General features: G+C 38.0%; 2 protein-coding genes across 2 annotated transcripts; one reads left to right on the plus strand and one right to left on the minus strand.

Moving 5' to 3' along the window:
• On the plus strand, nucleotides 1-3561 carry LOC140548870 (uncharacterized). The gene is made up of 4 exons (XM_072672051.1): nucleotides 1-1248; nucleotides 1488-1655; nucleotides 1842-1937; nucleotides 2296-3561. Exons 1-4 carry the CDS (start codon nucleotides 1-3, stop codon nucleotides 2620-2622), a joined length of 1839 nt encoding a protein of 612 aa, XP_072528152.1. The 3' UTR covers nucleotides 2623-3561.
• A 1149-nt stretch (nucleotides 3562-4710) lies between these two features.
• Nucleotides 4711-10045, minus strand: LOC140548869 (polymeric immunoglobulin receptor-like; the record flags this gene model as incomplete). The annotated part of the gene is made up of 6 exons (XM_072672050.1): nucleotides 4711-4970; nucleotides 7195-7285; nucleotides 7380-7423; nucleotides 7711-7815; nucleotides 9344-9637; nucleotides 9725-10045. Coding segments are annotated over 6 exons (1034 nt in total), but the record flags the coding sequence as incomplete, so codon positions are not given.
• Between the last annotated feature and the right edge of the window lie 1746 nt (nucleotides 10046-11791).

The following is an 11791-nucleotide window of genomic DNA, read 5'->3' on the forward strand; positions in this document are numbered from 1 at the left end:
ATGGTAACATGTCCATATAAGAGCTGTGCCTATAGTACTAATGTGTACACTTCCTTTAATGCTCACAAAAGCAGAACACATGGAGACTCTAGTAGTGCAGATCTATTTAATCATGTCTCTACTGATGAAGACTCTGTAGGCCTAAGTGCTGCTGGTTCTTCTGTGGAAAATGTTGACCTGTGTGAGGGGTTGGGACCATCTGAAAATGAAGACACATTAGATGATGAGGATGATGGTCTGTGTGACATGAACCAGTTAAATATACAGTTGCGTCAGAATTTAGCCTCTCTTTTTTTGAAGATGCAGGCTATACTTCATGTTTCTGATCTAGCAGCGCAGGAGATTCATCATTTGGGTCAGGTGTTTCTCTTGTCTAGACCTCTTCTGAAACAGAACATAAGTGAGGTGTTGCAGAAACATTCCACCATTGTAAATGATGCTGTTCTTGAGGAAGTTGTTAGTGTTGTCATGGACAGTAATGTTTTTGTCAGGGCAACAGCTGAAGGGGCAGAATTATCCTCCAATAAACGAAGGAAGTCCTATATAGAGAGGGCCTATCCTGTGGTCATGCCTTTCCAGTATGTCATTGAACATGGGCACGCAGCTGTGTATGTTCCTATACTTCCAATGATTCAGGAGCTGTTCAAACATACTGATGCATTTGATAAAATTCAAGAAGCACGTTGCTCTCAGCCCAGTCACTACATGAGCCATCGAGATGGTTCATATATTCATGCAAATGAACTGCTGTCAGCATCACCTGAGCTGAAATTGCCATTAATTTTATATGTTGATGAGCTAGAAGTTTCAAATCCTTTAGGTACTTCAAGGAAAATACATAAACTCTTATCAGTATACTGGGTTCTTGCAGATCTGCCTAGCAAATATCGATCAGCCTTGCATGTCATACAGCTGGCATTATTATGTAAAGTGGTGGCTGTTAACTCTGGTAAGAGGAGCCGAAATAACCCAGAGAGTGAGTCACCCCACTGCAACATCAAAAGACCTCGTCGAGCAGAGGTGAACTATCTACCAAATTTCCCAAGAGGAGAGGATGCCTCAAGTCTGGAGCGACTAAGAGTGCAAGTGGTAGAAGAAGTATCAAAGATGGATAAAAATCTACAGATGATAGAGAGACTAATGCAAACTACATATGCATTACGCCGGAAACAAATAATTGCCGACAACCCATCCCAATCTGTCAAGGACCTTCTGGAAAATTGGCCTGCACTTCGAATAGAGTCACAGGTAACTTTTTCTTAACTTTCTTGTTACATTTATCCTCATACTGGTATTTGTAGAATCAGATTTCTAGAAAATTTTATTGAAAACTTCTTTATTGCAATCTTCTGTACTCCAAGGTTTGTGATGTGATAGGAATTCCAATTTATAAACAAATTTTAAATGCAGATTGTAATGTACTGTAAAACAACAAATTATACAATTGAACATTAATCTTATTTGTATTTCTATGCCTGAATGTTTAGGTTTGTGCAGAATTTCACAGGATCACAAATATCAACTTGCGAAGCAAGTTCTATGCAGAGTTGGACAAACATACACCGAGGTTATTGGCTGTCTACCGGCAGAAGGCTGCACGTACTGGCAAGACTGCGGAAGCTCTGAGGAGCATATTTAGTGCTTATGATCTTCTGGTATGTGACCACACTTAGTATTAATTTTAACAAAGATATTGCACAAATTTTATGCTTCTTCTGTTTTTTCTTCTGCTTCCCCTGTTTCTTCCTATCCTGCATCTACTGCTGCTTCTGTTGTTTTACTCTTCATTTGTTTCTTCTCATTCCCTCATCTAATCTAAAGAGTTTCACATCTATTTACAGGAGCAATGTGATGTAAACCACAGACGTACTGCTGCGCTTCGAGCCCTCCCTGTGTTCCTTTGTGAAGATGACTCTGCTTTTTTCAGGACTTGGAACGTAAGTTACTAAATATGTACAGGGTTAGTCAAAAGTTGCAGGATACCCTTTTATTAAATGGTCACCATATATTATTACTGAAATAAATGGCGTCCTTTTATTTCAGTACAAGAAGTATTTTTGCTCTCAACAGTAATTGTTCAATTTTATGTCTTGGGACACTTTGTGCCACTTCTTAACCAAAAATATAAAAAAATCTATAACCCTCATGTTTTACATTTGAAGACATCCCACCAACACCACTGAATCTTGTATGCTTGTTCTGCTTTGGAAAGAAAGCATAAGTTGGAAGAAAGAAATCAAAGATTGGAATTATTGTTGTATGTGTGTTTACTATTTTGTTTAATTTATTTTTCAGACTGAGAAAGAGAGTGAACCGGACATCGCAGACTTGGCAGTTGGTCTTCTCACCATGGTGAATGAAGACCCAAGTTCCCCTGTTCAATTCAGCCCTGCAAGGATTGCCATTGTGCTGGAAGGTGACATTGTGCTGAATGACCTTTCTTATTTGGCTGATGCTTTTCTCATGTTACTTGGTTTAATGTATGCATTAAACATCTGCTATCCAAAAAAACTGATCCACACCTTCCACTTCATTCAGAAAGTCATTATGGGCTTGGATGACTTTAAACCACTAACACCCAGGCTGCTAAATCTAAAAAATGATCTGCTAGGGAGGGTGTAATTGGCGAATGATACACTCCCTTTTGATGGGACTTTTGTAGGTTCTGCCTGTTGTAAATTCCTGTTGAAGCATCACCTTTCTATGCTCTGTTAGATAAACCTGCTGTTGTGGTAAGTTTTTTTTTTTTTTTTTTTTTTTTTTTTTTTCCTAGATTGCATTACCACCTCTTTAAATTCCAAGTTCCAAAAATTGTTCTGTTGGAGAGTCACAAATATGTTCAGAAAATATGCCAGTTTTTTTTTTTTATTATTGTTGCCATGGTACAGGCCATTGCACACAGAATTGTTACTGCACAGGTACACATTACTGAGCATTAAGGGCTTAACTAAACATGCTTAACATATTTTGTTTAATACTATATTTTATTTTATTGTATTTTATGGAATATTTTTTCAGTTTATTGTATGCAGAGCAGCCCTATTAATACATGGCTAGGCCTGTCACGATTGCTGTAATGTATTGTACTATATACTGGCCCAAAGATTATTGCAATAGTAAAATAATAAGTTATTTTAAGGCAAATGTATGTGACAGATATAATGATAATATAATGGCATGATAATGCAATTAAACCCTTTTAAAGAGCAATGTACTTTTAATAATTATTAATATTAAGAATTTGTGAGTGGAATATAAGTAAATACTCATTATGCACAAGTTAAGCAAATAAAATGAAACCAAAAAAGCTGACATACTTGCTCCTCATTTGCTTTATTCATTAAACCCATTGTACCATTAGTCAATGTGATTATTGTGACAAGCCTATGCAAAGCCATACATTTTTTTTTTTTTTTTTTGGTTTAAATGGTGTAATGTGTTTTGACTTCAGCAAAGTTTTATTGTACCTCAGAATGGGTTTTATATATTTGTTGAAATGAGTGGTTTATGACTTGCATCCTGGTTACTGATTTGCTAAAATAAAATGTTAATTTTAGCAGATTAACGTTTCCTTGTTTTATATTTATTTTTTGTGAAGGTATTTTGAGTTAAGTTAACTCAATTACTTTGTGGTAATTAGTTTCCTCAAATGTTTTAAGTAAAGTATTAGTCAAGTATGAGTATTTTCTAGTTGAAATGTTTGAGTAAATGAAAAGTGTGTCTGACACAATATTTTTAATTTAAACTTAATACAACTTTTTGAGTATTCCAAACTATTACAGTATACATTTTTTGAGTTCATTAAAAGTAGTTTAGTATAGTTAAGAAAACATTTAAATATTAAGTACAACATATACAGTTATTTTAAGTAAAGTTAGACTGAATTTAAATAGTTCTAAAAATGTAATAATATTGAGTACAAGATAATAAGGTTTATAAATTTCAGTGCACATAAAAATATTATATTCTTTGCACTTAAAATAATAGAGTTTGTCTACTTAAATAGTTTGTGGTAATCAGTTTCCTCAAAAAATTTGAGTTAACTGAACTTATTCGGGTTTACAGTGCACTGAGGCCAGCAGAGGGAGACCTTACACAAGTTTACAAACAAATGAACCGTCCAGACAGTCAAAATTGGTGAAAAGTTATGGATGACCTATCTATGATGCATCTATAACTTTTTTGGTTTGGGATGGGTTGGAGAGTTGGGGATGATGAGGTGGGGTGGTGATCAACATCCAACATCCTGACCTCACTAACGCTCTTGTCCCTGAATGCAATCAAATCCTCACAGCAATGCTCCTCCAAAATCTAGTAGAAAGCCATCATCTCTGGACAGTAGAGACAGTTACTCCAACAAAGGCAGGATCAGCTCTTTTTATTACCCCTGATTTCAGAAGACAGATTAGCAGGTGTCCCAATACTTTTGTCCAAATAATATATGTTTGCACTGACTAATCCCAGCTAGTGAGCTGTCCAATTATAATGCAGCATGAAGCTAGGCTATCATGCACTCCTGCATATGAGGGTGCGGGTGAACAATGCCATAGAGGAACCATCTTTGGTTCTCTGAGAAAGAGGATGAATGTAAAAGAAATGTAAGATTTTCTTTAAACATTTAAAAGGTTTTGAGCAATACATTGATATCTGTTGCATGAGTGGTTCCACTTCATGAAGTTAGCTACTAAGAGCTTCAGATCTTCTTAAAACCCTTTTCCAACTTATAACCTACCTAGACATGCTGAAGATTACAAATTCATACTGAGTTCAGTAATCACAGTGATCAGCTGATCACTTTCGTCTTGGGTGGTGCTTGATTGTAGCATACTCAGTTGCAGATTCGTCCTTCATGACAGTGACTGTGCTATCACTAGCAGTCTGGGAGAAATCTGGATTCTTCTGGAAGCTCACAGTAGCGTAAGTCAGACCTTCGTCTTTGAGCAGTTGCACAGTGGAGTAGATAGTCATTGCTGTCGAAATGAGAGAAGAACAAACATGAAGATGGGCCATGATTTGCAAGCAGCTTTTTCTCTTCTAAGCACTATACTGTAAAAATCAATGTTGAGAAGAAAGATCAATTCCAAAACAACAACATTAGAAAGCAGCTTTACGGAGATCAGGGTCAGAGCCTCTTTTCAATAAGCCAGTGGCAACAGTGGCAAGTAAAAAACTCCCTTCGATTCAGAGGAAGAAACCTTGAGATGAATCAGGACTCAAAGAGGTACCCATCCACCTCTGGTCCCATTTCTGTACTGAATGACTTGACAAGGATGTAAGCAGTTACAAATACTGACTCCAGATTTGAATCCACACAGACATCATTAAGTTCTCCACCTCAGTCCTTTTAAAAAAAAAGGTGCACGTATTTGTCATATAAAACAGTCCCATAAAACAGCCAAGGGGGAAATATCTTTGGATATCTTATGGACACTCTGTCTATTTACTATTATTACATCATCTTTTTTATACTCTTTTTATACTCTTTTATTTTTTTTCTTTTGCTTAAGGTTCCTTTAGTTTCTGGGTAGAGCTGTGTGTAAAGGTTTGGGCATCCTAGTGTGCATTAATGGTAAAGGTGCAAGTATTTGTCACTGTACACTGTACAGCGAAATGTATCCTCTGCATTTAACCCATCTGTGGTAGTGAACACACACACTAGTGAACTAGGGGCAGTGAGTACACACACACCCAGAGGGCGCTCAAGGGCCCAACAGTGGCAGCTTGCCGAGCCTGGGAATTGTACCATGTTATTGATAGCCCTCTAACTTTAACCGCTGAGGTTTTCAACCGATCTGATGTTTTTGTTTTTTTAATTGAGAAATAGTAAACACAGCATCTGTAGCTAATCCAACATAATACATTAAAAAAACAACAACCATAGTTAAAAAAAAAAAAAACAATAGATCTGTGCAAGCAGGTTTTTGAGGTTTTGTCTGTGTTTTGTCCTCCCGTGAAAATGCTCTTTTTAGAGCATTTACAGACCTTTGTGAAATGCATGTTCCTGGCTGGCTGAATCTCAGAAAATTCAAGATATATTATATATATTTAAAGTATTTGTATTCCGATTTAGAATCAATACTTTCATGAATGGCATTATACACTATATGGACTAGTGTGTATATTTGGTATTAAACCTCTGTGTTTTCTTCCTTCTTTCTGTTTTTGATGTCTTTCTTTATGAGGAATACAGTCTCATGTGGGGCTAGCATGCTCATGCAAGCGCTTTCATGTCTGTGTGGACAGAAATACTTTTTAAAAATGTAGGGAGGGAAATCTCTGTTTTTAAAAATATTCAGATGTTTTTTTTTTTCAAATTTTAGTTGACAAGATCTCGGACTGCATTCCATGAACACTGTGAAGCATTGGGGGTAGTGGTGGCTCAGTGGTTAGAGCGCCAGGATATCGATAACAGGGTTGTGGGTTCAATTCTTGGACTCGGCAAGCTGCCACTGTTGGGCCCTTGAGCAAGGCCCTTTACCCTCTCTGCTTCACGGGCGCTGGAGTTGGCTGCCCACCGCTCTGTGTGTGTGTGTGTGTGTGTGTGTGTGTGTGTTCACTACCAGATGGGTTAAATACGGAGAACACATTTACACAGTGTACACTGTACAGTGACAAATATGTGCACCTTTACCATAAGGGTGGATCTGTCATGTTTTAGGGTTGTGTTGCTGCCAGTGGCATTGGCGATACTACTCTTGGGGAGGGAAGAATGAAAGAATTGACTTAGGAAGATGTCCCAGTTTGGCACAGGCCACAGTGATTTCATTGATTTATTTTTTGAAAGACAGAGCTACTGTGTATTAGATATGATATAAATACTGTGTTTCTGCTTGATTAACTTTAGAGGTGATTTACACTACTTTTTACTCATTAAAATATATATTATAAAAAATAATGTAAATAAGTATATATAGATTTGTGCCCAATCTTGTGCATACTCTACTCATACATCACAACTTCACATTATGTATTTGCAATGTTTCTTTACTAAAAACCTAGTGCATTTGTTTTAACCAACAGAATGTGTCCACCCCAATCAAAAGTGCACTAACAAGTCTTTTTATTTAGCATGCTTAGATCTGCATAAAATATGTGAATGCTACTCACACATTTTAAGGCCCTGACACAAAAAAAGAACTTCCAGTGATAATACAGTAGATAAACTAGACACAAAACCAGCATTTTGGAAGTTACCTGTATTTTGTTCTGAGCTGTTAGTGGGTGATGAGACATTCCTGTGAGGGTGGTGTGTGGTGTGATTAATCTCCTCATAGTCGTTGAAACCCTGAACATGAAAAAGGATTGACAAACTCAAACACAAGCTTGCTCATAAAACTGCACAAATCAGACATATCAGTCTATATAGTAGAAGTACTCACCCCATCATCATTTGTTGTTTCTGTCCTATTAGTAGTGGGGGAGCCTGTAGATCACATGACCAAACACAGAAATGAAAATTCTGTGCTATGCAGAATAAATCCAACCTGGTTCTGGTTCTCCACACAGCAACATCACCCAGGATTTATAGCTATAGTCAGGCTGAAGGCTTTCTAGAATAAGCTGTTTCATACAGAAGCCTAAAGTTGTGGCAAAAGCCCAACAGACATGGTGACAGTATGGTGTCAGCTGCTACGCTATATAATTAAAAATAACTTCCATTTTCATTGTGATTAATATCAGAACCATATCTGTGCTTTAAAGGGTCTGAACCTTGTGTCTTTGTGGATCTCAGCTTGCAGAAGATCAGAACCAATCCTCCAAACAGGAGCAGAGATACAGAGAATATCATAGTGATGGTGATGGAGAAACTTGAAGCTAAGGAACAATGAGACATGTATTACTTTCAGAAATGATCCACATTTATCAGAATCACACATAATCAGAATCTGTATTACAATGAATGCAGAATCCATATTTACTCTATATGTTACTTGAATAATCACAGTTTCCTACAATGTTAGCAGTGCCGGCCCAAGGCATACTTGAATTACACGGCTGCTTAGAGGCCCAACGCCACCAGGGGGCCACCAAGAGCACCAAGATATCAGTATAAAAAATATTTTTTACGAATAACAATGAATAGTAAAACAAAATGGTATTACACAGGTAAAATCCATTTTTATATTCATTTATTTCCAAAGTTGGCTTCAATTCCTGCTGTTGGATGCTCTCTTGGTAATAAACAATGAATGTACCCTCAACAGTGCTTATGGTCTAGTGTATGTTACATGTAATTCATGTTCATTTAAACATTTCAACAATTTCAACATACAAAAAAAACTTAAAGAAAGATTATGATCCCTACCTAAAGGCACTGAGGATGTCTGAGGAGGGCAGGCAGGGTACACTGTACACAGGGCTTTCTGTCTAAGCTGATTGAAAATTAATTTAAATTTAGGAGTAAGGAGTTTAATGCAATTTCCTGCCCCTAGATGGTGGCTAGACGGGCATTTTTTCTCAATAATGAATGAGGGTGGCAGAAAAAAAATATTGTTGATTTTTTGATGGAAAGTTATGATACAACAAGAAAAACAAACAAACAAACAGCTATGTATACCAATCAGCCATAACTAGGGGTGCTGCCAGGGATTTTGTTGCCAATGAAAAGGGATCACACTGGGCCACACAACTCTAATAATTCTGCCAAAAAACTTAATAATTTATATTTTGGGCATCTGTGTAATGTCTCCCTCTGCTGGCATCAGTGGGAGCCCATGCACAAGGACTGGGCTCCAGGCACCCAGGTGAAATGAATCACTGGACTAATTAGGACTCCACTAAAGCACCTTTGTTTGGTGTGCTGGTCTGGAGTCTCCATGACGCTACCATTGACACTACTGGTGCATGAAGCAACAACCTGTCCTGTTGTGCTATTTGGTTTACTAGTTTGTTTTTTGTCTTGACACACTGCTTGTTACACTGGATATTACAACCACTTTGCATTCTGTCAATTATAATCTGTCAGGTACAAGCCTTTAGAATAACCCCCCCTCCATCGATAATCGACCTATTGACAGGGCCAAACTGTGAGGTTCTAGACGACTGGGTCAGAACATCTCCAAAACATCAAGCAGGTCTTGTGGGGTGTTGCCAATATGCAGTGGTCAGTACCTACCAAAAGTGCTCCAAGGAAGAACAACCAATAAACTTGCGACCGGGTCATGGACACCCAAGGCTCACTGATGCTCATGGAGGCCCCACCAACCTCACAACTTACAAGACTCAATGGATCTGTTCCTTACATATTGGTGCCAGATACCACAGAACAAAAGTCAGAGTTGTTTTGGCAGCAAGGGGGGCAGCAAATATTTATTATATTTATATATATCCTCAAAGCTCCTACCTTTTGTAACTTGCAGATGCACTCTAGTGTAGATGGAGGAACCACACCAGTACATCCCTGAATCCTCCTCTCTCAGATCAGTGATGGTCACCCTGAAGGCTCCAGCAGATGCATCTTCACTCAGAGAGAATCTGCCACTTCTGTTTGTCTCAGATGAAACTTTGACTCCTTCATGGCCACAGCTGGAGAGCTCCTGTCCCATGCAGAAGAACTTTCCTTTATTCTTCTCAGAGTCTGTCCTAGAGCTGCAGTTGATGGATACATTGAGTGCTTCACGTCCAAGCACATGAAGCTCTGGAAAGCACAATGGAAACCATAGAAGATCTTAGCACAAAGAGCCCACTTAGAATTGAACACATGAAAGAAGCCTCCATTTACCACCTTCTTTCATGACGATATTCAGCTCCATGGAGAGATAGTTCATCAAGACTCCTCCTGTCCTCACTCCACACCAATATTTCCCAGCATCCTCTGAGGTCAGTCCACTGAGGGTCACAGTGAAGACACCAGCAGTTGTGTTGTCACTCAGAGAGAATCTCTTCACCTTCTTCTGAAGCTGAGTTTGAGAATGAAGGCCTGTTTGTTCTGTTAAACATTTGTCCTCTTTCTCCTTACAGAAATACTTTGAATGTTGTTGATAGTTTGAGGCATAAGGGCATCTGACCTCCACTACATCACCTTCAGTACCAATCACTGTGTTGGCTGCAATCAGGAAAAAACAAACAAACAAACAAACAAAACATAATAACAAAAACAGAAAAAAATTTAATTATTGGATTTACATGCATGGACAAAATTATTGGTCCCCCTCAGTTAATGAAAGAAAAACCCACAATGGTCACAGAAATGACTTGAATCTGAAAAAAAATAATAAATAAAAATTCTATGAAAATTAACAAATGATAATCCGACCAAGATTTTGAACCATGCTTCAACAGAATTATTTAATCATTAAACAGGTCTGGACAGAAATGTACCCATGAAAACAATGTGACCAAAAGGACATGTTAAATCAAGGTGTGTCCACTAATTATCATCACAGGTGTCTACAATCTTGTAATTAGTCTGTGGGCCTATATATAGGGCTACAGATATTCACTGTGCTGTTTGGTGACATGGTGTGTACCACACTCAATATGGACCAGAGGAAGTGAAGGAAAGAGTTGTCTCAGAAAGAAAATCATAGACAAGCATGTTAAAGGTAAAGGTTATAAGACCATCTCCAAGCAGCTTGATGTTCCTGTGACTACGGTTGCACATATTATTCAGAAATTTAAGATCCATGGGACTGTAGCCAACCTCCCTGGATATGGCCGCAGGAGAAAAATGATAAGAAATGGATAATATGGATGATAACAAAAGAGCCCAGAAAAACTTCTAAAGAGATTAAAGGTGAACTTCAAGCTCAAGGAACATCAGTGTCAGATCACACCATCCGTCGTTGTTTAAGCCAAAGTGGACTTCATGGGAGACGACAAAGGAAGACACCATTGTTTAAAAAACAAATCATAAAAAAGCCAGACTGGAATTTGCCAAACTACATGTTGATAAGCCCCAAACTTCGGGGAGGATGTCCTATGGACAGATGAGACGAAAATTTAACTTTTTACCAAGGCACATCAGCTCTATGTTCACAGATGGAAAAATGAAACATATCAAGAAAAGAACACTGTCCCTACTGTGAAACATGAAGCAGGCTCCGTTATGTTCTGGGGCTGTTTGGTTCAACTGGCACAGGCTGTCTTGAATCTGTGCAGGGTACAATGAAATCTCAAGACCATCAAGGAATTCTAGAGAGAAATGTACTGCCCAGTGTCAGAAAGCTTGGTCTCAGTCGCAGGTCATGGATCTTGCAACAGGATAATGCACAGCTAAAAACATTGGACTATTCTGAAGTGTCCTTCTATGAGCCCTAACCTAAATCCTTTTGAGCATCTTTGGAAGGAGCTGAAACATGCTGTCTGGAAAAGGCTCCCTTCAAACCTGAGACACCTGGAGCAGTTTGCTCAGGAGTGGGCCAAAATACCTGCTGAGAGGTACAGAAGTCTCATTGACAGTTACAGGAATCGTTTGATTGCAGTGATTGCCTCAAAAGGTTGTGCAACAAAATATTAAGTTAAGGGTACCATCGTTTCTGTCCAGGCCTGTTTCATGAGTTTATTTTTAAAATAATTATGTTGAAGCAGGGTTGAAAAGCAATGTCTGACTTTCATTAGTAAATTTTATAGAATTTTCATTTATTATTACTTTTATCAGATTCAAGGTATTTCTGTGACCATTGTGGGTTTTTCTTTCATTAACCGAGGGGTACCAACAATTTTGTCCACGTGTGTATTTAAATTATTTAATTAACAGTGATGACCCTGTGATGTTTGATCAATTAAAATGTTTTATTAGATTAAATAACACTTTTTTTATTTGTATGAGCAATTTTTACATTTGGTTCAC

Source organism: Salminus brasiliensis, unplaced genomic scaffold (genome assembly GCF_030463535.1).
Source record: "Salminus brasiliensis unplaced genomic scaffold, fSalBra1.hap2 scaffold_149, whole genome shotgun sequence".
NCBI lineage: Eukaryota > Metazoa > Chordata > Actinopteri > Characiformes > Bryconidae > Salminus > Salminus brasiliensis.

What these genes read in the sequence shown, in the direction of transcription:
- LOC140548870 (XM_072672051.1), top strand. Translation starts at nt 1, where the DNA reads ATGGTAACATGTCCATATAAGAGCTGTGCCTATAGTACTAATGTGTAC. An exon ending in TTAGTGCTTATGATCTTCTG is followed by an intron (nt 1,656 to 1,841) that starts GTATGTGACCAC and finishes ATCTATTTACAG; the next exon opens with GAGCAATGTGATGTAAACCA. An exon ending in CTTTTTTCAGGACTTGGAAC is followed by an intron (nt 1,938 to 2,295) that starts GTAAGTTACTAA and finishes TTTATTTTTCAG; the next exon opens with ACTGAGAAAGAGAGTGAACC.